This window comes from Micromys minutus (assembly GCF_963924665.1).
Source record: "Micromys minutus genome assembly, chromosome: 27".
Lineage (NCBI taxonomy): Eukaryota > Metazoa > Chordata > Mammalia > Rodentia > Muridae > Micromys > Micromys minutus.
The window spans coordinates 10,940,884-10,965,792 of record NC_137962.1 but is presented as its reverse complement, the minus strand read 5'-3'; the positions used below and the strand labels follow the sequence as shown (position 1 = coordinate 10,965,792).

At 45.2% G+C, this 24,909-nt stretch overlaps 1 protein-coding gene across 2 annotated transcripts in view; it reads left to right on the top strand.

Moving 5' to 3' along the window:
- The window catches only part of ZFAT (zinc finger and AT-hook domain containing), a 162,403-nt gene that overhangs the window by 34,525 nt on the left and 102,969 nt on the right, over positions 1-24,909 (top strand). For both annotated transcript variants that reach the window (XM_080938952.1, XM_080938951.1), the window contains 2 exons: positions 5,690-5,941; positions 23,372-23,557. In XM_080938952.1, the coding sequence (XP_080795078.1) occupies positions 5,690-5,941; positions 23,372-23,557 (438 nt within the window). The remainder of the gene's footprint in view (positions 1-5,689; positions 5,942-23,371; positions 23,558-24,909) is intronic.

Genomic DNA, 24,909 nt, shown 5'->3' with positions numbered 1-24,909 from the left:
GTGTGTGTGTGTGTGTGTGTGTGTGTGCCTACGTGTATATCTATGCATCACATGTGTGCTGGTACCAACCGAAACCAGAAAAGGACATCACAGTTCATAGAACCAGAGTTACAGGTGTTGTGAGCCACCTGATGTGGGTGCTGGGTTCTCTGCAAGAAGTTGCAAATATTCTTAATGCCTGAGCCATCTGTCTACTAGGTCTCAGTTTTCTTGACTATGTGACTGGGATAGTGCTGCTGATGCCCCGTCCCTGGGGATTAAATGAAGGAGAGCCTGTGCGGTGCTCAGCATGGTTCCTGTGCTGTGTGTCTGTTAGCATTATTAACTATGCTGTCCTTCCACTGTATGGCTGGTGAAATGGCAGTCAGGAAACAGCTTTGGCCTTTGCCTTCTGACACCTCAGCTGTGCTGGAGAACTGGACACAGTCTTTCCCCACAGAGGAGTATGGCATTGTTCAGAAACCTAAAAGGCTCCTTCTCTCCAGGTTCTGATAAATAATTCATTGTCTTCCCTATCACTTCCTAGGCTTTGGAAATAAATGTCAGGGAGATTGACTGTCAGGGCCCTCCAGTGTTGGCCTTTCCAATTTCCAGTATCAGGAGCTACAGTGACTAGAGACCAAGCTGCCATATAAGAGCACTGAGGGACCTTGATAAAGTCACTGTGGCCTTAATTCCACTTTGGTTTCATGGGGTGTGAGCTATTTTAAAAGACAAAATCAAGGAAGGATATCCATTGAGTCAGAGTGAACAGAGGTGTATGCACATCTAGGAGCCATGCTATTCAGTGAGAGCCTGGTTGGGAAGGTATTTTGGTCCGCTTGTTTGTTTTTTTGTTTTGTTTGTTAATCTGAGATAGATGTCCTTGTGTAGTCTTGGCTGTAGTCCTAGAACTAGTGCTAAAGACCAGACTGGCCTCAAACCCACAGAGATCTACCTGATGAGTGCTGGGATTAAAGGCACATGCCATCGCTGTCTGTAGTACTTTCTTAACTAGGATATTGCAACTCAGAATGCTAAGGTTATAGTGAAATGACATGCAGCTGCCATTCTCTCAGCCATTGAGTACACTGCCTGCCGTTACAGTGGCCACATTCATAACAGGGGCTCTGTAGAGTGGAGACTCGTCTGTGGCTGCTCAGCCCAAAGGCATTTTCTCTGCACGACACACTGGGTCCACCCAGATGTTTACAGCCCCTATCCTTGGGCAGCCCTGAGGTGCTTCATCAGTAAGGTCTGTGGTAGAGAATGAAGACAACTACTTTCCAGCTCTGCACATCCAGCAAATGGTTCCAGACAAAGTGCCAAGCCTCGGGAATCTCTGGGTCTTAGGTTTGTTTCCTACTGAGTGAATTATGTTTGGTTACACATCTCATGGAGTTTTTTAAGAATAAAATGAAACACTGGCTGGGAACGCGTCTCACAAACTTGAGTGATGTATGAAGAAAAGATATATATTTAATTGTTTTTTTTATTTTGTTGGGCTTTTTGGTTTGTTTGGTTTTAAAAACCTCCATCTAATTATTTCTTTTCTTTGCTAGGGCTTTAGGCTTTGGATCCACAAGGGTGATTTTTGAAAAAGAGAGTTGAACTCATGGGCTCACATACATAGTGGCTCTGCTCTGGCCCTTCCTTTTGTTGGAAACGTAGAACACAAGACACAGCCCATTTTGCCAAAGCCTCTTTGACTCTTGTCACCCAGCGACCATCTTGCTCTCCACTTCTGTTTAAGAACCAGCAAGACCCAGGAATTAAAAGGCAACTCGAGCCTCAGGGCTTATAGAAGGGGGTGGGTGGGGTGAGGGAAAGGGTTCAGGAAACTGTGGTTGAATGTACATTTCATGGGTCTGTTGGTGTGACAGCCTAGTAAAGACATGGCTGGTCCTGCCTCCTAGCTGTTGCCAGTATCAAGAAGAAGGTGTTAAGATTTAGGTAAGACCACCTTCTAGAATGTTCATCAGGGTCTGACCTACAGGGGAGTAAGTGGACTTGGGGTGGGGATATATGTGCATGTTCAGCAAACTCTGAGCAACTGGAGTGGGCATTGTAATGGGAAGCAGAAGAGAGAGTGGAGCCCCCCCCCCCCCCGTGTGTGTGTGTGTGTGTGTGTGTGTGTGTGTGTTCTGTGCTAAGGGAGCAAGAGAAAGCCAAGCATTGTGTTACTTTTTCTAGGGAGACATGTACAGTGTCTGTGTACCCAGAGTAGAATAATTATGACACACCAGAGATATGATTTCATCCAGGTCTGTCTTGGTGAACCAGTGAGTTTCCTGGACTCACTTATAGGAGCACAGAGGAGGGGTTACTTACATGGACATGCATGACCTAAAAACAGCTGCTTTGCCAAAATGTCACACTTTGCCTGGGTAACAACCTCACTACAGTTGCATAGATTGAGCCTACCCTTCCTCTAATCTGCTGCCTTCCATGTACCCTGGCACCTCCTCACATTTGTGCACCTGGACCTGTGGTGTAGGGTGGAGTGGGCCAGAATCTTAAGAGAGGGTTAATAGCCCTTCCCAGCCTTCCTTCTGTGAGGGATGGTAACAGTCTCAGTCTTAGAAGGGTCTGGATATTGTGACTAAACAAAGCTGCTCCATTTCTGAGAAGACAAAGGGATACATTATGTCTGGTGAATAGTGTACCCCAATACCTTGTCTGAGGATTGTGTGGCAGATTTGTTCAGAACAATGGGATGTTCCAGAGCCAGGAAATGAAAAGGAGACGGGCCAGTGGCAGGAAAACCTGGAACAGAAGGCTAGAACAGAAATGAGTGGACAGAGTCACTTCCTATCTAGTGGACAAATGGCCAGAGCTCAGCGACTGACTGAAGCATGGGGAAGCAGAGGAGGAACCCTGCCAGGCCTGTTCTGATGCTCTGACTGAGGCCGCGTGCTTTTCTTCCCAGCTCCAGAATTCACAGCTCTTCACGAGAATGTGGGTAGTTGATAGCAGCCACTTGTTTTCAGAACTTAAATTATTCCAAGCTCATTTATGAATATTTCATTTTTAGCTAACTAATTGGTTTCGAGAATCTGAATTATAGATGGAGAAGATGGAAGGTTAGTTTTGTCGCTGTTTTGTGTTGGAAGCTTTCAGGGCTGATTTTCTTTCTTAACCACCAGATTCCACACTGCTCATTAGTTCAGTTTGTCTGGCTTTGTGGGGTCAGGACACTGGCTAGGGTGCTAAGGGACATAAGGCACACTCGGGAGGAGGACTCTGCCTGTACAGAGCACCAGAGACTCAGAGACAGTTTTCCCTGTTGCTCATTATGCTGTGCTCCCACTGTGTGTCATCAGCACATACGTGTCTGGATATCCCTCGTCAAAGAATGGGGTACTGTTTACAATGAATCTCTCAGTCCTGCGGGTGAAGGCACAGCTCTCTACAAGACAGCAGCCAGTTGAGCTTCTCAATGGCTAGCTGCAGTTTGGGGGATTGTTGTGGTCTTCCTCAGATTGGTCATCTTGCTAGAGGAACTTACAGAACACAGTAGAGCCTCCATATGGGACTGTGCCTGAGGCTAGAATGGTTCACAGTGCTGAGCTCATCACCCCCTTCCATCCTTGGTGCATGATGAGGTCAAGGCTCACTTGGGAAGTCCCTCTAGCTTTCAGTGCATCCAGCCTCTACTTTGGTCTGGTAGACATAATGCTCTTGCATGATCTGTACCCTCCTGGGATTTCCAATTCTCTCCAGTCCATCTGGAGGTCAGAGCTGCTATATCATGTTGCAAAGTCCCCTTCATACGGTACCTAGGTCAAAGCTTTCAGGCAGACATAGACACACCTATTGGGAAGGACATAAAGGCTTGGAGGTTAGCCAGGGCAAGGACTAAACCTCTCCATGGGTCAGATTTATCTTGACTATACAGCTACATGCTTAGAACATTCAGAGAGCAGCTTCTGTCTTCACAACAGAGCATTGCTAGCCATGGGGTTAGGGCTGGGCCACAGACTTCAGTATGTGCAGCTAAACTGGTGGGTGTAAGGTGGGTCTTTTATAGATTCTGTTAATGCTGCTTCTTGGATGTTAATTGCTGTTCCTTCAGGTTGCACACACTGCTGTAAAGCATAATAATAGGAAGTTTGTAAAATGTTGACATAAAGGCTTTGTTCTTATTCTATTACTGGATTCCTTCCTTGAACTTTCAGCGCTCAGCAGCTGGTCCTCCTCAAACACAGCCTCTGTCCTTGGTTGGTGGTATTTAGGGCTGGCAAAGGGACCAAAGGGCTTTAGTCTGTTGGCTGCATTGTCTGGTCTCTTAGTGTGTCTTCATGTCTGTATGTTCTGCTTCCTCCCATTTTTACCCACACCACATGCCCTAATGAGATAGATTGAAGTCTGAATCCTCAGGCAGTGCTGATCTGTGGTTGGCATTGTATCTCTGCAGAGGCTCTGTCCCACAGGATGCCCCCTGTCCAGGATGCTCCCTGCCCAGGATGCTCCCTGCCCAGGATGCCCCCTGCCCAGGATGCTCCCTGCCCAGGATGCTCCCTGCCCAGGATGCTCCCTGCCCAGGATGCCCCCTGCCCAGGATGCTCCCTGCCCAGGATGCTCCCTGCCCAGGATGCTCCCTGCCCAGGATGCTCTCCACCCCATTGCAGTGTCCCTGAATGCTCGAGGTGGGCTGCATTGGTCGGAGCACCACAGTCATGCTCCTCTGCCCTGCAGACTGCTCCTGTCTCCCTCCTTCCCCGAGGGCTTGGGTAACTCCCTTAATCAAAGGGTTCCACCGTGCTAAGTTGAATAAAGAGACTGGTGTTTCCTTTTGCAAGTCTCACCTTTATTGAGAGTTGGAAGAGTCCTTGGTGGGTGGTCTTTAGGGCCCTCCTCATTTCACAACCAAGCCTTCACCCAAGATGTTGTCAGACCCAGGGACTCCTCAATGCTGAGGGGTTGTCCAGTGATAGCTCTAGCATTGGGGATGTCATCAGTCTGGGGCTATACCTCTTCAGGTTCCTTCCCAGGCACACCACAGCCATAGACCGTGTCAGTCCCAGTTCACATGATTGTATATGCAGTTCTAACCTCTTCCCTGCTCCCTGCTCTTTCCACCTTCATTCTGTCTTCATGATGAGCACCAGAATGCTTTGTAGCATGGTTTGGAACTCACTTCGAAGCAGTTCTGATCATGCTATTTAAAAATCTCCAGGTCACTAGGCAACTTGAAAAATACTATATTTTGCCCTGTAATTTGTGGCTTTACATTATAATAATTTTTTCTTCTTTTTACCAGGACAATTTGAGTCATTGACATAATCAGAATAATTGTGTAATTCATTCGGAATGTGTCACTCTCAGCAGTCCCTGAAAACCTTCTACAAAGGAGTCTTGAAGCACTTTCTGAGAACTGGAGTGGAAGCAGGGATTAATAAGGGACAGGATTTGTGTACTTCCAGCCACCGTATGAACTTGTGCCCCTTCCAGCTTTATTGAAGGAGTGCATGCAAAGGTTTTGTCCAGTTGATAATCTTGAAGCAGGATATTGCAAAATCAATTACCATTAGTAGATATAGATACATCGGCATTAACATTAAAGATACTTGCAGCTGGTAATTTGGGGAACTGCTTCAGACTTCTTATTTTAATAAAACACATGGCCATTCCTACATAAAGAAGTTGAATAACTGTCCTGCTTTGCCCCCTCATGTGACTGCCTCCTGCCTTGTTGTTTGTTTTGCAGAGTTTTTGGTTATGAAGAGGAAGAGAGGCAGGCCTAAGGGTTCAACAAAGAAGCCCAGCACTGAAGGGGAGGTCATAGAAAACCTCATGAGCCCCAGTGAGGATGGTCCCCTGGCTCCAGAAGAAGGGAGCAGACTGGCCCCTAGCAGCTTGGAGTGCAGCAAGTGCTGCCGAAAGTTTTCCAACACGCGCCAGCTGCGCAAGCACATCTGCATCATTGTGCTGAATCTGGGTGAAGAGGAAGGAGATGCAGGTTAGTGCTGCATGTCAGGTTTCTATCAAGAGTGGGACAGCTGATGCCTCCTTTCAGGCTTGTTGCTTGAGATGCTGTGTGCTTGAGTGTTAAACAAGATAGGACTTTTGTGGAGCTTAGCATATAGCTGCCATGTCAGAAGACCCAGCGTACACTTGTGCTGCTAGCTGTTATAGCCCGCTGGTTACAGCTCTTTTGTTTCCTGTGTTCTAAGGACAGCACACTTGGATACCGAGAAGGGAAGACATCTGCTTGGTGTCTGACTCCAGGATACCCTCTTGAATTGCTGTTTTTAATCTTTTCTTTTTTACTGTAAATGTCTCCCACTGATGTAGCAAGATGCTTGGTATGCAAAATCTCAGCACAGATTGGATGAATTATTAAGTAATCCATCCATTTATACTTAACAGGTGTCCAGGTGGGTGGCTGAGGCTCATTGCCAGCATCTGTGGCACCTGATGAAAACATTTTTCCAATCCCCTAAAGAGTGCTCTAGGTGATCATGTGATCCTTGCCATTTTGTGTGCTAACAGAACCCTGACATAGTAGTAGGCTGGCTGCTGTCCCTCAGTGTGAGATTTCAGTGTGTGTGTGTGTGGGGAGGGGGGGTGTCTTTATCTCACCTTGGAACCTAAAGTCATTTGGAAACTTTTAGGGAGAAGTTGCTTAGGATAAGGTCATACCATCTCTGAAGCTGAAACTTAGCCCTGGCTCTGTGATTCACTGATGCGGGTTATGGGAACCATTGTTCTCTCTCTGCTTCTCCATCTCATCACCTGTCTCTTTTACATTCCATGTGCAGACACATACAAATGCATGAACATCTACCTCCTCTTTTCTTTTCTACTCAAGGCTGCTGCTCCTTCAGCAGCTCTGTCCAAAGCAGCCTTTTTGGCTTCTACCTGGTCCTTCTAAGAACTAGTTGTCGGCCATTAGTGCTGGTTGTAGCTCCATGGCTTTTTCCTGCCATGCGCTTGACCTTTTCCGAGGATCAGGGCATCTTTCACCATACTGAATTATTTCTGATTATGGGACCTAGGTTTAATTTTGGGACACAGTAATAAGTTCTCGTGTATATAGAACCTATCTCTCTTTCTATACCTTGTTATGTGCTACTATAGCATCATCTTCAGTCCCCATAGTTCAGTTTTGAGACCAGCCAGGACACACAATACAATTTTTATTGCCATTTTTTTCTTATAAAGGTCTTTACATATGTGTCTGTGCATGTGATTAAATTCTTGACTATAGATCTGCCTAGTCAGAAAATATATGGTACTACACTTTTCCCTAAAAAGCTCCTACCAGCTTATGGCCCATAAAGGTCTGGAAGCCGCATTGAATGTTTTAACTTTTGGTGTGTGTGTGTGTGTGTGTGTGTGTGTGTGTGTGTGTGTGTGTGTGTGTGTGACATCTATCAAGTTCACTAGTGTTATCTGTATATACATAGGTTTAGTGTTGACCACTTGAGACTGGCTAAGCTATATGGAAAAGGTCTCTGGAGAAAGTTGATCTTCCCTCTTTAAATGTTCCCTTACTGCCTATAGCTAGCTCTTCATTTAGGGGTGAGGCCTTGAAACATTTCCACTATCCCTTTGGCATGTTAGCTGCCATGGTAATTATGAATGCTGTTTTAGGCAACCGTAGTTTTGAGATTTCACTGGGGCAGCATTTCTATTATGTCTGGAAAACACTGTCTTAGAGCAGGCATCCTGGTCCATTGCCTACTCCCTCCCCCTACTTCCTCCCCATCTTCTATGGTTGTCCTGTGATACATCCACCAAGGGCGAGCACCCCAAGGTTACTTGTTCTCTGTATTTTTATCAGCTGTGTGTCTGCATAGTAGCCTTCACCTGCTGCAAAGTGAAGCTTCTTTGATGAGGGGTGAGAGCTGCACTTACCTGTGGACATAAAAAGTGGTTAGAATACAGTAAGAAGATATATTGATTTAGAGATATGGTAGTAGTTTCTCCTTTAGGGTCTGTGAGCTCCTAAGCCAGGGATAATTAGCCAGGTATACAGTATCAGGCATCCCCTTTCATTGAATGGCTTTAAGTCTAATCCATTTGCCTACAGAATTCATGATGTCTAGGTTTTTAGTAGCGGAATACTATTCCATTGTGTAGGTGTACCACATTTAAAAACATCTATTCTTCAGTTGAGGGGTATCTAGATTGTTTTCCAGTCTTTGGAAATCATGAATAAGGCTGCTATGAGCATAGTGGAACATATGTCCTTGTGCAATGGTGGGACATCTTTTGGGTATGTGCCCAGGAGTGGTATGGCTGGGTCTTAAGGTAGAACTATTCCCAGTTTTCTGAGAAACTGCCAGATTGATTTTGAAAGTGGTTGTACTCAGTGAGGGAGTGTTACCCTTGCTCCACAGTCTTACCAGTAAGTGCTAGCACTGGAGTTCTTGATCGTAGACATTTTAACAGGTATAAGATGGAATATCAGAGTTGTTTTGAATTACATTTTCCTTATGACTAAACACTTTGAACATTTATTTAAGCCATTTGAGATTCCTTTGTTGACAGTTCTCTGTTTAGCTCTGTAACCCATTTTTAAACTGAGGTATTTGGGTTGTTTTTGTCTAACTCTCGAGTTCTTTATAAATTTTGGATATTAGCTCTCTGTCAGATGTAGGGTTTGTGAAAATCCTTTCCCAATCTGTAGGCTGCCATTTTATCCTATTGACAGTGTCCTATCCTCTGTGTGTGTGTTAAGTAAGCTTATAAAACAGTATGTTCTCAGGTATACATTTTAAGACTATATATTTTTTTCACTATCAAACAATCTGTTCTCCAGTACCTCTTCTATTTCAGGAGCAATTCTCAGGGTTCTGTCGTGAGTGCCTCATTTAGTTGTCAACCTTTGGAGGAAGGCATGGGGCATGCCTCAGGGAGGAGATTGCTCACAAGATGATAGTCCTGACTGGCCTGGAGCTTGCTATGTACACCAGGGTGGCCTTGAATTCAAAGAGATCTGCTTTTTTAAGCCTCTGTAGTGCTGGAATTAGAGGAATGTGTGACTACTTCCAGCTTGAAAAGTCTGTATATAGGTACTTGTGATTGTTTTGCTAGGTGTCCCAACCACAAACGATCAGCAGGTGCCAACTGTTGTCATTTTAAAAAGCCTGTTGACATTTCTTCATAGTTGAGGGGCATTAGTATTGCTTCATGCAGTATCATGAAACATGCAGTTTTATCATTAGTCTTTGCACACCATTTTGATTTAGGTACATGCCTCATCATGAAATTTGGGGTGAAAAAGGACTGCTTTACATTTCAGCATGTGTGGGTGTTGGTGTTGTCAGAGGCCTTAGGCCCTGGCTCCCTTCCAGCTGAGGCTGCATCCTTTGCCTCCTCGGAGTCAGTAGTTATCCTGCTTTAAAACTTTTACTCTATAGCCACTGCTCACTACTGGATACATATATATACACACATATACACATACATACACACACACACATATATATGTATGTATATATATATTCTTATGAAGGAATTTTTAATAAATATTTAATGAAATATTTAAAAATATAAGGTCTACAGAGAAGACAGGGTCTTGCAGTTTAAAGTCTAAAAAACCCTTAAAAATAAACATTGTGCTTTGGAGTTTCAAAGACAGTGCAAAATGGTCCCATGTTCCTACTTTTTCACACAAAGCTAAGGAGTATTGACAAGCCCAGTGTGCCCTGTGGTTCAGGTCACTTGTTGCCCACATAGATTTGTCAGCCATTCTGCCAGCAGGTGGCAGAGTTGCCTTGTTCCCTCAAAGCTCACCTGTTGCTGCCCCTTTACCCACATTGGTCTCCTAACAGGCATCCACTGATCTAGTCTCCAAATCTGTGATTTTGTCATTTTCAGAATGCTGTGTAAATTGAACAACACAGTATGTGATCCTGTAAGGTTGGTTTAAAAAAAAAAAAAAAAAAAAAAAACGGGTGCTTAAACTCCTTTTCTAATTTAGTCCCTGAGGAATTTAAGTCTAGCTGAGGTGTTTATCCAGCATCCCCTACTTATTTGGGGACAGGTGAGCAGCAAGATTTGTTGCTGTTTTAGGCTGTGTCCTGTGCTACCACATTCCTGCCTTAAAAATCACTGTTATCTCTGCATTAGGGAGGCAGGCATGCTCCTTCCCCATGCCTATGGCAGGGACATTTTCCTGTACCTTAGTAAGAAATAAAAGTTCCTCTGCAGGCTTCCTCCTGTTTGTAGTACACTTTGTGAGAATTAGGCAGTGACTATAGGGAGGCAGGCAGGCCTGTCTTCCTACCAGGATCATCAGTGTACACAGTAATAAGTCCCATGGAAAATATCCTCATCCTTCATTGATCCTGGTGGCCTAAAAGGACTTTAATTTCACAGATACCTGGGAAAATTAATAATGGGAGGGTAGAGGGCTAGTTGTCTCCATCTCTGGTCTGGGTGGATGCCTCTTAGGTATGTAGAAGTGTCCTTATGTCCAGCTGCCTGGGGCTTAGTTCCATACACTACATGGTGCTCCCTAGGCTGCCAAGCACAGCATTACAATTGGAAAATAGTCACATAATTCTTCCAGTACACTCACTATAAAGAACACTTCAGTGACATTTCAGAAATTGACCTTGACTCCATAGCTTGTTAAAGCAATTAGAAGAAAACAAAATACATGTTTTTTCTCTCTTCTCTGAACCCTGGCAAGTTAAAATAACACTTAGAATACATATTCAACATTTATCTATTTTATTCTGCATTTCAATAGTAAGAGGAACTGGGAATAAAGTTTTTACCCCCTGTTGTTATGAGGAACAGCTGGTGTTTTTGAAAAACATTTTTCAGCCTACAGAAATCAGTATGTCAAGCTTGTAAAAGTGGCTTCTGAGCCCCTGAAGTTTCCTGTTTCTGGAGTCATTCCCTGAAAGGAGAACTGTAAAGCTTCCCATTGCTCGTGTTAAACACATCCCATAGAAGAACACACTGTAGTTTCTAGCTCTTCTTGAAGATTCCCTGTGTTCTCCATGGAGTTTTGGTCTGTACTTCCTTCAGCTCTGTGCCTTGTGACACAGTTACTTGTGACAGTTGCTGGAGACTTGATGACAGGGTTCTGAACTTCATTTGAGAGTTTGCAGGTGCCAAGGGTTTGGGAGGCAGCCTTCTGACCTGCACACTGTTCTCCTTGGGAAAGGAGGTGATGATGGTTCAGGCTGTTTCTCTTTGCTCTTTGTTCGTGCCATTCCTTCTAACAACTCAGGGAACCTTAGGAAAAGATAGCAGCTGAAAACACCCCAGGAACAAAGGACAGAGACTAAGAGACAAAGACAGGAAATAGAAGAAGTGGGAGAAGGGGAAGAGACCAGGGCGAGAGGGAAGAGGTACTTATCTTAGAGGACCAAGGACTTCCTCTGGATAGTGGAGGCTGATGTGGCCTGTGGGCAAATAGCAGTGTGTAAAGGTAAAAGCGGACCTCTGTGTCAGGATGAGGTGTCTAATTTTAGCTGGGCATGTTAATTAGGTGAGCCAAAGGGGACTTTTGATTACTTTGGTACTTGGAAAGCTGGACCTTGGTAGTTAGCCTCAGAAGGAGAACGTGACCAAATGAGGAAACAGGCTTTGGGGCCTAGGTTTAGGAATGTAATCTAATACATTTTTTTTTTTTTTTTTAAAGCAAGGCAAAGGGAACGAGCCTGTTTGTCAAAGCTCTTTGTCATGCTTGGGCTGGCTAGAGTCCCCTAGGGAACAGATGCAGTAGGTACGTATGTACGTATACACACACACACACACACACACACACACACACACACAGACACGGATACCAACCAAGTCAACTTGGTAAACCAGTAAATTTTATTGAGGTTACTTATAGGAGCAGAAACGACTCAAAGCCAGCTGCACCACCAAAGCCCACCTCATAAAAGTGGAAAGTCTGGAGCAGACTACACAGCCTGCAGACAGCTCAGCAGCTTGGAGTGTCCTTTCCAGGTGGCTGGCTGGTTTCTGCTTCAGCATGTAGGCTTGACCAAGAGTCCTCCGTGTGAGCCCTTGGCTTGTCTGAGAGTGACTCTCAGCAGTCTTTATTGTTTACTCTGGAAGGATAGGGGACAGGCAGAGCCACAGGTACTTGTGATACTGAGTGAACCTGAAGGCCAGCATGCACTTTGGTCTATTAATGAGAACAAAGATAGCTGTTTGTCTTTTCTGACTGTGTTGAGGAAGTGGCTCCTTTGGCAGAAGGGAACGAGGTCCCTGAATGAGGGCCAGCACAGTTTTCTTTGGACGTGACACAAGCAACTGCTACTTATTGTAAGCCAGGGCCAAAGGACTGCTATGTGTTCCTGTGGCCGTCTCTCTGAGCTGCGAGGTCCGGGGCTGGCAGCCCTTCAAATTACGTAGGCTTCTAAGATGTAGAGGAAATCTGCTGTAGCTCAGTGCTAAGGGAGCCTTCATAGCACACAGTCTCTCCTCTGCACACCCCTGAGCTTATGCTGCTGCTGTTGTGTGCCAAGGTCGACTTTGGGGATCATACTTGCGTTAGACACATCCAATTCTTTGAGCAGCTAAGTGTCTGTGGAGTAGAACAGGGTTCAGATTCATGAAATACAATGGAGGAGTGAAACGTATGTGGAGGGCAGGACCACACCGCTAATGGGGCGTCTTGGGGATTTCCTGCAGTAGTTTGTGGGGTGTGAGTTAGCATACTGTGGCAGTGGAGGGTTGGGGGAATGAGAAAGGTCTATAGACATTTGCTGCTTGATGGTTCGTGCCAAACCTGGAGGTGAAGCAGGAGCACGTTCACCCTGAGAGGAGGTCTGGGTGGCACTCAGTGAGTATATAGTATTGGGGAGGGGCATGCTGCATGGAAGCCTCTGCTTGTCCTGGGCACATTTTCATTGCAGTCTCTGTGGAAGCTGTTAGAAGCAGGGCTCACCTGTCTTTCCCTCAGCACAAGGGAGAGACAGTGAGGTGTGAGAAAGCCCTAGGGAAGAGGGAAGGAATGATGTATATTCAGCAGGTTAGAAAGGATTGTTGTGGAGCTGGGAAATTTCCTAAACTGCTGTATTAGCAGGGTAGAACAAATTGGTGGCAGAGTCCCAGAATATAATCCCTTATCAGTCTGCTGTTCTGACAACTGTTCTGGGCTTTTCCTCAATGTGGCTGATAATATTTGACTCTCTAGGGCATTCTGAGATTTAATTAGTTCTGAGGCAGTTTAGCATAGGTGCTTTCGAACATTAGTGCAATTCAAATAACTCATGTCTACAATCTGTGACACACTGGTCAGGAAGACATGCGACATTCTGTGACCTTCTGTGGGGAGTTAAAGGATGGAAAATGTGGATTCATATCCTTTGTGTATGGCTAACTTGTGTAGACAAGGAAGCTCAGTGGCAGAGGAGGGGTGGCGAGCAAAGAGCCAGAAGACATCAGCACAACAGGAACTGAAGAGCTGTTGCAGCTTAGCATCCTTCTGTATCAGCTAGCACACTGCTGTGACAGTTTCTTATGGAGCTGAAGGTAGGAAGGGATTTGCTTTCAGTTTGAAAGGTTCAGTCCGTTATGGTGTCATGGTGAACTGCTGGCTCACATCTGGGTGGATCAGGATGCTGAGTGATCAGAGCTGCTCACCCTCTCTTTTTCTCATTTATTTTCAGTCCAGATCCCAAACCAGTAAGGCAGATAGGTTGACATTCAGGGTGGGTCTTCTTCCTGAATTAATCCTCTACACACACACACACACACACACACACACACACACACACACACACAGAGAGAGAGAGAGAGAGAGAGAGAGAGATCTTATGTGAGTCAATCCAGTGAACAATGCAGAATACTGCAGTTCCTTTTGTGCAAGTGTAAGGGGACACTCAGCAGACGTGACAGTGAATGTGTGGGTGCATGCATGCTTATAGGTAAGAGGGTAAGAAGAATGGGAGCTTTTGAACCTCTGCTATGACCTAGAATCATCAAGTGCGTGCTCTCTGTATCTTGGGTACTTGCTGACTCAATGGTGTTCACAAAGCAGAGGTTTGTGCCATAAAGTCCTCAGAGTACTGGACAGGCAGAAAAGTCTGCCACACTTCAGGCATGTCCTAGTGATGGTGGGTAGGACATGCTGGAGGGCTGCAAGGGTGATGTGGACCTGCCTTGTAGCTGACAGTTTGGTTCTGAAGTGTGGAGATGGAAGTGATACTTGAAGACTTGAGGAGGTGTGAGGAGCATGGGAAAAGGGCATAGTGTCAGTTCAGTTACAGTGGAACCAGCAGCCATACAGTAGGCACAACACAACCGGATCCCATGGAGGACTCGGAGGTGTCTGATTCAGTGGCTAAGATTGATAGAAGGGAAACCATTTTAGAGATACTGAAGGAGGGGCTGGCTTTGTTGTTCTTAGGAGCTTGTGCTGACAGTGGCAAACTTACCAATCTCAGATACCCAGGGTGATAAACAAGTTTGGTAGAAAAGATAAGTTAATTTTGGTAGAGGATCAAGTTGGTTGACTAAACATATGCAAGAGAATGCCACCTGTCAGAGTGTTGAGCCAACATGCTAGTACAGGGCTTCCACATCAATGTCCTTAGTAGTTTAGGGTGTGAAACGATGGTCCAGGGGAATGGATGGAAGCAGAAGAACTAGACATCTAGGGCAGCTTGTTGAGGACCCGGAATCACCAGAGGCACAGAGGCATGGAGCAATAATGTTTGCCTTTGTGGAGAAGTAAACAGGAGCAGTGTGGAATGAGCTGGAGGCTCGGGGAAATAAGGCTGGTATAGAGGAGCTACAGGGGTCATGTTGTCCAAGGAGGTATAGGGTTGGGAGATCTTAGAACTCCATGGGGTTGTGTTGTGGAGTATCCACCAGAGGAGAGTACCTGGACACAGTAGGTGTAAACCAACAGAATGCCTTCTTTTCCTGGCCAGTGACTACACTGGGTATCCTAGACTCCAGTGTAGCCGTGCCTTTCTCAGGGTGAGCTTTTAAGCACAAAACACATGTTCTGGATTGACATACTTCAGCCAACAAGAACAGTTAGCCAGAAGCAGAAATGTAGAAGCCAACAGACAAGGTTAGTGCATTTAGAGACTTTCCCAGAACTATGGACTTTGATGGGTAAGGTTTTTGTTTTTATTTTGGCAGGTGATGCTGTCTACATTTGGAGTTTTATGGCTTTAATAATACTTCCATCATGGAGTCAGTCGTGCTAAATTCTGGGGCTCTGTTATAGTTGGGGGCTGAGCTGAAGTCACTCAGTGGTCAGTTGGGAGCAAGGGACTCTGGGAATAAATGTTCACTCTACTCTTTTTGCTTTCACCTCTTGCTGGTGCCTCCAGTGGCTAGACACAGTTTGAAGCCAGAGGGCTCTTGGGTCTATTATGTGACCCCCTATGGGTCAACCCTGGGAATAGGATTGGGTAAAGAAAAACAGGGTGGCCCAGAGGAACCAGTATGACTTCTAGAGAATCCCATGAGTTCTGTTCTCCTTATCTACCCTTAAAATAACAGGTCAGACTTGGCTTCTTTGCAATGGCTGCCCCTAGTATTCTGTCAGAACACATCACTGTATGCAAGGGTTCTAAGGCCGTGGTGTTTGGGAAGGGCTGGAGTTCAGTGTGCAGCATCCAGTAACATCTGCCTTCCTTTCTAAGGTTTGCTTTCTCCTGTGTAGTGTCATCACGGTTTAAAACACTTTCATTTCCAAAGAAACAAAATATAGAGAATTATGTTAATTTGCTGGGGTTGAAGAGTGACTTTGCACAGATGTCAAGAAATTAAGTGTTATAGTTGTCAGAAACTTGGGAAAACGCAAGGCTAGGTAGCAGGTGAGGCAGGTACGCACAGTCCCTCTCCACCCTTTCCTAGTCTCAGAGCTGACCCATAGGGGCCATAGCTTTCACTAATACAAAGCAAATTAAAGTATGATTCCAAACGGGATACTTTGCAAGACGCTCGGTGGATGCCCCGACCTTCCTTGCATGGTGCTGAGCTCTGCACATGCTGTAGTTCTATACTTGTGTTTTATAAAACGGTGGTGTGATGTGATGGGAAGGAGTACCTGATTGGACTGGCCAAGGTGTTCCCCCTGAGGAATAGGCTATGCCACAGGCCTAACATAAAGGAGGTTTATTGGAAGGAAGGGAAGGGGACCTGGGGAAGGAGGAGAGGCAAAGAAAGGACAGAGAAGGACACAGAGAGAAGGAGGAACAGAGAAAGAGAAGAGGCTGGCCTGGTAAGGAATGTTCTGATAGGCCTGGCTCCTGGCTTGTAGTGGAGGCCAGAGACACAAGCTGTTTTTAGGTAACTGCAGAGCCTAGAGGAATTACTAACAATACTGATCACAGTTGTGATTATGTGTTTTCCTGAATATATATGGCGATACATTTTGATTTAGAAATCTGACACGGGGAGATTAGTAACGATCACTACTAATAAACCAATCATAAAAATATTGCACTAAAAGTGGCCTAAAATTTTTAGTTGTATACTTCTAGAATTTTCAGACTGTGTCTGATCATGTATCATTGAAACCAACTGAGATTGGGGTGATTGATTTCCAGCCTAGCCCTGAGCTGGACTTGCAGTGTGACAGACATGTCTGTCCTGAGAACGTCTTATTGTACTTGCTTCACCCTGTGACAAGGCACTGTGACTGTTCTCCCACGAGTCTCCCAGGGACTCATTCTGCAGCTGTGGCTCTTAGATGGAGAGTTAGTGGCTGCAGGCTCTCAGCTGTGATGCCCTTGACAGTATCTGGTGATCTCTGCCGTGCCTTCTCAGAGCTGACTTTTACATCTCCTGACATTTGGCAAAGTACATGGCACATCCAAAACCAGCAGTTTTGACACTGTTCCCAGAGCCCTTCAAAAGCGTTCAGAGAAAAGAGCGGCAGAGATTAAGGACAGGTGTGAGAGACAGTGAGAGGACAGTGGCCGGACCACCCCCTTCATTCCACCTTAGTTGGCATGTCTGAATTGATAGATGACACTAAAATTGCCTAAACAGGTCACTTTAAAAAGTCCTACTATTAAAAATTGTTTGAAAGTCACCATCCCAGTGTCTTGACAAACAAAGCTCGAGTCACACAACTGAAGTATTATACAGTATTTGATGGACAAGGGGACTTTGGCTAAGGACCTTGTTCTTTGAAAGCACAAATTTTTAAAAGCCTTGCGGGGGTGGGGGAGCAGATGTGGGGAATGATTGGCTAGAAAGGCACAACGTGTGTAGGAAAAATTAGGAGTTTGGTCACAGCTCTCCTCAGTGCTTTGCCTGTGGGACCAAGGCATCGTTAGAGCAGTGCTTTCTCTCTCCCGTGATACTGCAGGGAGCAGAGGAGCCAGAGACCATTGGTGGGCGTTCTGTGTGAACCTCACAACTGCAGATGGCACACTCATCAGTTGGGACCAAGAAAAAGTTGTAGGGGTTTGACATATCCTAGTTTCTCCTAAATCTTAAGTATCTCAGATGGATATCAGCTTGTGTCCCGTTATCTTTAGAATAGGGATCTTTTCTAGACCATGTGTGCCAATATTTTTTAGGTCATTATGATAAAATACTTGTGATAACTGACTTATAAATAGGAAAGATCTCAGAAGTTTTGATCTCTGGTCACTTGACTCTGTTGTACGTGGTGGGAGGAGCATCTCAGGATAGCCTGGGACTCATCCACTGACCTCAGAGGTGTCTCCACCTCTACTGTGCCACAGACTGCAGACTAAGCATTTAGCACAGAGACCTTTAGAAGCATCCCAGCTTCACCCAGCACTGTGCACACATTCATCTGCCGAAGACTACCCCACAACCCAGGGCCTGTGCTCTTTTCATTTTTGGAACGTGACTGTGTTTCTTCAAAGGTGTCAGCTTGGGGCTGGAGTGACAGCTCAGTGGTTGAGAACAGTAGCTCTCATGGGAATTCACAACCATCTGTAACTCTCATACTGGGACATCCAATGGCTTCTGTGGGCACTGAATGCGTATTGGTCACACACACGAATGTAGGTATGTGAACATTCATAACCATAAAAGCAGACAGTGAGGCAGATAGTCATCAGCCTGTCAGCCCTCAGCCATTCCTCATCAGGCTTTCCCCCTTTCTATATACTGAGGAAAGGATGTCAGTGACGCATTCTCTTGAGCAAGAGTAGTTGTCCCCAATTTTTTTTGGGGGGGGCACTAACTGGGGACCCTGGATTTCACCTAGGGAGTTCCTCACTCTGCCCTGTGCCTTGTCATTTCAGGAAGGGGGTGGTGACTTTAGTGTTCAGTCTTCCTCTGTGCTGGAAAAATGAACTTGTCTGCTGAACAGAGAATTGCATCTTCATAACAAGGAACATGGCTGCCCAGCCAGAAGAATTGGGAATACCCTCGACAGCCTTAGTGGTATTGAGAATGCCTGGCCCTGGCACTGCATCTGTTGCTCTAGGAGCCAGCTGTGCAATTGAGTGCATGGCAGGCTTTTGCCCAGGCTCAAGTGGGGCTGCTCATCTGCATAAAGTGATTAGGAGCAAATAGCTTCTTGCTGTGTGTGGAGACTCAGCCGATGGCACAGAGAGCAAATGCCAGTCTTTATTCTGGCCAAATTAGCCTTAAGCACAGATGGCCTGGGCCTGTCTGAGTGAGCTGGGCTTGGGTGGGGGCTGCTCAGCAGCTGCAGTATATGAGCTGCCTGTAAGCCGGCCAGCTTTTTAGAGACAGCAGTGGGAGTTGTGGTAATCCTGGTCCAGTGCAATTCTCAACCTGTGGGTCACAACACTCTTGGGGTCATATATCAACAATTACACTTATGAAGTAGTAACAAAATCATTTATTTTATTGTTGGGTGTCACCACAACACTAGGAACTGTATAAAAGGGTCATAGCATTAGGACAGTAGAGACCTACTGTTCCAGTATCAACTAGGCCTCTCTGTTGTGTCTGCGACATATTCTTTTAGATTTCTAATATATAGTTTTTGCTATTTGAGCACCTTCTTGTCCCATTCCGGAACTTCTCATTCAGTTAACTCCTTTCCATATACTTTGCCTAACAGTGGCTTTGCACAGTTTCAGAGGCAAGAGAGGATAGCGGGACATGCTTGCTGTGCAGTTGAATAGAGTTACACATGATGCTGATCTGTCACTTCAGGGGGAGCTCATCCTACGAGCTCTGACTGCTCAGAAGAGACCCTGAAATCAGGCCTGCTGACCTTTGATGTTTCCTCCTACAAGGGACTGGGCTGGGAGAGTCATTGGATCCTTACCTGACATTCCAGACACTTTCACCTGCCCTTCCTGTGGTATGGCTGCTTTGGTTGGTGATACCCACAAACTAGTTAACAGCTCCGGTTGACCCCTCATAATGGAATTGCTTCTTGAGGTTTGCTTTTGGTAGAACTGTGCTTTTAGTTGCTGTTGGTACCCTCCTTGTAAGGTCGGGGTAGATGCTATGTCTCCATAGGGAAAGGTTTGTCATGGACATTGTATGTGGCCAGTGACTTTTGAGTGGATGGCTCTGGTGGAGGATATGTCAGGGTGGTGATCACCCAGGAGCACTGAAAGGTGTATGATTCTCTCTCACGCTGACTTAGGCCTTCTTCCAATTAATTTTGTGGGTCAGCATATGGTTCCATCCATTTTTCTATAAGTATCACTACTTCATTCTTCTTTATGGCAGCCTTTATTTATTTATTTTTTTTAAACTCATTTCGTACTCCTTTACTTTCCCCTCCTCTCAACACCATTACACCAGGGACTAAGATTTCAGTACATGAGTCTTTGGGGAACAGCCACTCCCAAAATGTAGCCCCACCTTTGAATCATGGAAGATGTATAGGTCAAGGGACTAAAGGCAGCATGGTTGTTTGTGGCCCGTGTTTTTAGAGCCATGAGTGGGAGAATATATGCATGTGAGGGTGTCACTTGGGAGTCAACGCCCTGGCCTCAGTGGGTAGTGGGACAGATGGTTTATGGGAATTTTGCAAACTTTCATACTATATCCTAATGGAGACAGAAGGGTAGGCATTAAAGGGTCCAAATATGAGAGTAATTTGATTAGATTTAGATTGTAGAATGGTTCACTCCGGAGCTAAGGTAGAGAGGGTAGTGTAAAGATCTTACTAGAGGCACCAGTTAAAAAATAGGTTTAGATAAGAACACAAATCTCCATTCAACAAGCTGTCTGGGGTCAGTAGTCCAGGCTGTCTGAGTGACAATGCTGTGTGACCTCTCTTTTCTTTTATGAGCATTATGAAAAAGCTTTCCCTTGGTTTCTTCAAGTGACTTGTGCTTCAGTTTGGCAAGTGGACCTGGTTAAGCTTGTGAGGAATATTTTGCTTATTAGAAAGAAAAGTGCTTTCAGAAACTCCTGACAGCCTTCTCTCGGCCCTGACACGTCACGTCTGGATCCTGGAGCCCAGGCACTCTGCAGGGGCTGCAGTGTGTTTGTTCTCAGTTCCTACAGCGGGTGGAATTGGGGTGTGTGTGTAGCTGTGGGACCCTTTGAGTGGAGGCGTGGCTAGCAGAGGAGACACTGGTTGGTGGTAACCTTTGATCAGTACAGCTTCTGGTGAGAACTCTTTGCTTCCTGCCTGTCAACAGTCATAGACCTTATACTTCCATTGCCGTTTACCGGAGCTAGCTTTGTCAACACCTGCTGTGGTGGGCTGCTCCCTCTGAAGTATTAGCTGAAGCAAACTTTGAACCACTTAAGCTGCTTCTGTCAGGTATTTTGCCACAGTGATGGGGAAAATTACCAGCCTGGGTGTGTACCAACAACAGCCTGAGCATACTGCAGCCAGAAGGGACTTGGAGTAGCTGCAGTAGTTAAGGTGAGAGGTGTTTTCATAGCCTCTTCTCTACTGGGGCCAACACAAGTTCCTCCAGTGTTCCTTAATCTGATGTGACTTGCAAGCCGCGCTGCCAGCCACCAACTGTTCACGCTCATTTCTGCAGTGTGTACACCTGATGCCTACAGTAGAGCTTGCCATTGCTCCCCTGCAGCAAGAGGGACCTCTTCTTTTCTTATTGCCCTGGTTGACAGAGTGTGCACTTGTTTGCTTGTTATGGATTTATATTGTTAACCAGGCTAAGCTTATGGTAAGCTCAGATTCTCGGGTTCTTTTTTTTATGTCAACATATCTATTCTTGGCATATCACCCACATATTGAATCATATCCCGTGGTGAATTCTGTTATAGAGTGAATAGAGTGAGACATCATTTTACAACCAAAAAAAAAAAAAAAAAAAATCCATTAAATGTTGTTCTACCTTTTTATAGCACCCGAAATATCCTACTGTAGTATTTATGTGCATATCACCGAATATCTAGGAGACAAAAAGACTTCTGTGACTCAGACAATTTGTAGGCTTTTGGAAATGTTTTCATAATAGCCACTAAAAAAAATCAAACAAGGCAAATACTGCTGTGAGTCATATTGCATAGCAAGCTTCCCAACATGGAGGCTCTGCCAGTAACCTTGGAGACCAGGTGCTGTGCCCTTCCTGTCGCTCCCGGGGTCTGAGGGGTTAGTGTGGTGTTGCTCCTTAACTTTGGGCCTTGGAAAGCAGCATATAATGCTGATTCATGATGCCTCCTATCACCTTTCTCTTTTGTTAGGTGTTAATATATTTAATACTAATACTGTTAAAGACTAACCTAGACTGTTCCCTGCAGGTCTGGAGATGATCCAGGAGCCTGGCAAGTACTCTTGCTTTATGGGACACAATATGAATGCTTGGTTTGATCATTCTGTTTCCTTAGCTTCACCTCATCTATGGCTGCTAGGTTATCTGTTGTACATTTACTAGTGTTGTGCTGGCTAGAGCTGACTTGAGATGTAGGAAGCACTGAAGATTGGTTTCTGCCTGTCTCCCTTTTCCTGTCTGTCCCCCACCCCCAATCTGCTGTCTCCATCTCATTTCCTGGTTTCAATCTCACCTCCCATATAACCCCATATATTCTGCACTTTCTAAAACCCACCTTCACAGCTGCCTGTATGCTCGCCCAGGCTGCATCTGTTGTCTGTCTGCTAAACAAGTCTCATTCAGGTGTGTGTGGAGTCACTCCCAGTGTTCGCTTTAGACATTCTGAAGATCTGGTCCCCAGGTGGGTCATTTCAGATATGGATAGTTTAGTAAAGCTCTCTTTTCCCTCATTCCTTCTGCTTTATTTCACTTGGCCTGTCCAGGTCTTTGCATTCTAGAATGCTCCTTTGTTCTTCACTGATATGTGATAGTCTTTCTGCTTAGGTTAATACCAAGGTTGGACCTGTTATGGCTGTTGTTTTAAGTCTGTAACTGATGTTTTTGTTCCAAAATGCATTTGATTGGTTTGCAAATCAATTTCTTTCTTTCTCCACAATATGGCATACATGTAAAGCTTTAAGCCAGCCCAGCTATTCCTTGGATTAGATTGATATAGTCACTCACCATTACCTTCAAGAGATGCATATGGGAGCCAACGGGTTCTATGATGCCCTAAATATGTTTTGCTTCGCTTTCCCATTGTCTTAAGAAAGGTAAGGCAGCAACTAGCCTTGAAAAAACAACAGTTCCTGTAAAAACCTGGACATACTCTCTTTTCTGGAGTCATGAAAGATGTGATGATCACTCCACGTCCCAGGAGTCCCCAGCAGGGCCAGGCCAGGTACAGTCTGTATCTTCTCTAATGCAAGTTGACTGGGCTTAGTGTCTTCACCAGAGGGAGATTTGGACTCTTCTCAGCACTTGGTCTTCCTGGACTTACTTCTTAATCTTGACATCTGTTTTGACTACTCTCTCCTTTTTCATGAAGGTGTGGCCACCAGGATCTTAGTCACGTATTTATCCCTTGCCCCTGTCTTCCTTTGTCAGACTGGAGCACTGCCGTTCATTATCACGCATGTTCCTAAGATCACACAGCTCTTTCCTCATCACTGATTCTTATCTTCCCCATCCCATGGTTCCTTAACCCTCACTTTCTCAGTCAGCCATAGCCAACAGCTCCACAAAGCCTTTCTGACCTATCAGGTAGCCTGTCCATCCTGTCCTTACTCTTGTTGCGTACAACACAGGACAGAGACTGTTCTTGGTTACATCTGTCTGCCCTGGAGTGGAGGGCCACTGAGAGCTCGGTATGCTCTTAACATGTGTCCGCCATGCCTAAGAGAAGGACCTTCTTGGACTGTGAATCTCACATCATTGTCTCTGCAATGCTGATATTAATGATGGTTCATGAAAATGAGCCCAGGGTCTATGCAGTACAGTTTCACACCCTGCTGTGACCAGGATACAGTGAACATTGCGTTTGTGAAGAGCCAGCAGTGGTGGATGAGCCAGCACAATGTCCTGCAAGCACTAAGGCCAGGGAGAGAAAGAAAGCTGGGTATGAGGATGGAGGGAGGGAGGCGTCCCCTTTGCTGTGACCTCTGGTAAGAGTCACATTTCCTCTCCAGCTGGGATGAATGGAAAGCTCATACCTTTTGGCATTTGCTCCCTAGGTAACGAGTCAGACCTTGATCTAGAAAAGACATACAAAGAAGATGATCGAGAAAAGGCTTCAAAAAGACCCCGGGCTCAGAAAACAGAGAAAGTCCAGAAGATCTCAGGAAAGGAGGCAGGGCAGCTTTCTGGAGCGAAGAAACCCATCATCAGCGTGGTCTTAACTGCTCATGAAGCAATTCCAGGTGACTGAGGACAGGCTGGAAATGATGAATGAGTTTGTAGCACAGCTGTGGGGCAGCCTGAGGAAGCAGGCCTAGGTCACAGCCTATGCATTCGCTATCTTAGTGGAGTTTCATTAGTCACCCATGTATAAGATCACAGACATCCCCCTGTCCCCTCGGCTTACTCCGTTGTGACTCAGGTGTGCAAGAACAGTCCCTTCTGTGCCTCTCCCGATCTGCTCAACTGGTGTGTCCCTGTCAGCTACAGTGACTGCCTCCTTGGTGGGAGTTTCCCACTCAGCAGACATTGTCTAGCTTCTTCTCATTTGGTGGTATTCATTAAAATATTTTCTTAGTGCTAGAAGTTTCTATTTATTGTAGATAAATGAAGTTCCTTTTCATTGTAGATATGTAATATTTTCTTTTTTAAAGGTCTCTTGTAGGAAAGACTATTTAAGGAAAACAAAGAAGCAAACAGTGTCTTAAGAGTTTCTATTGCTATGATAAAATATGGCCAAAAGCAATTTGGCCATCACAGCGGGAAGTCAGGGAGGAGCTCTAGGGAGGAATTAGTCAGGAATTGAAGTGGAAGCCATGGAGGGATGCTGCTTACTGGCTTCCTCAGTCATGGTTTGTTGGAATTAAAGTCATCCGCCACCACAGCTGGCTCAGCCTGCTTTTTTAAACAGCTTGGTGTTGGTATTGTCCACATCAAAGTTCTCCAAAGCTTGCTCAGAGGCCATGATGGAGGCATTTACTCAGTTGAGGTTCCTTCTTTGCAAGTAACCCTAGCTTGTGTCAGGTTGACATAAAAACTAGGCAGCACAGTTTGTGATAGATTTCAAAATATCATAATATTGTTTTTTCTCCTTGCGTGCTTTGGGGATATTAGCTGTCTAATAAAATGGGGACATTGTCAGGACTTTCAGAACAACTACCCACTTTAAGCATCTATTTTCAGTACTAATAGTAGACATTGAAATTCAAAACTCTGAATACATTTTCTCTTTTACACTTGACTACAGATAAGATGTTCAGGAGAGAAAAGACCATATAAAATGTGGTTACTTGAATTTTCTGGAAAGTTACTCATCTGCACCGCTCTGTTTCAGAGGAATATTTTGGACAAGGAAAATCCCATAGGACAGTTTCCTGTTTTCAGTGGATATTAGAGGAAATTTCCACAATTTTTCTCAAAAATTTGTAGTAATATTTGGAGATTCCCATGAGGGTAAAAGCATAATCAGTTCCCTCTGGGGACTTAGAACCAAATGGTGGAAGAAATCTCTAACCTGGTCTTTCCCCACCCCACTCCACTCACAGACTCACACAACCTAAGCTCACAGATACATACACCAACATTCACACACATA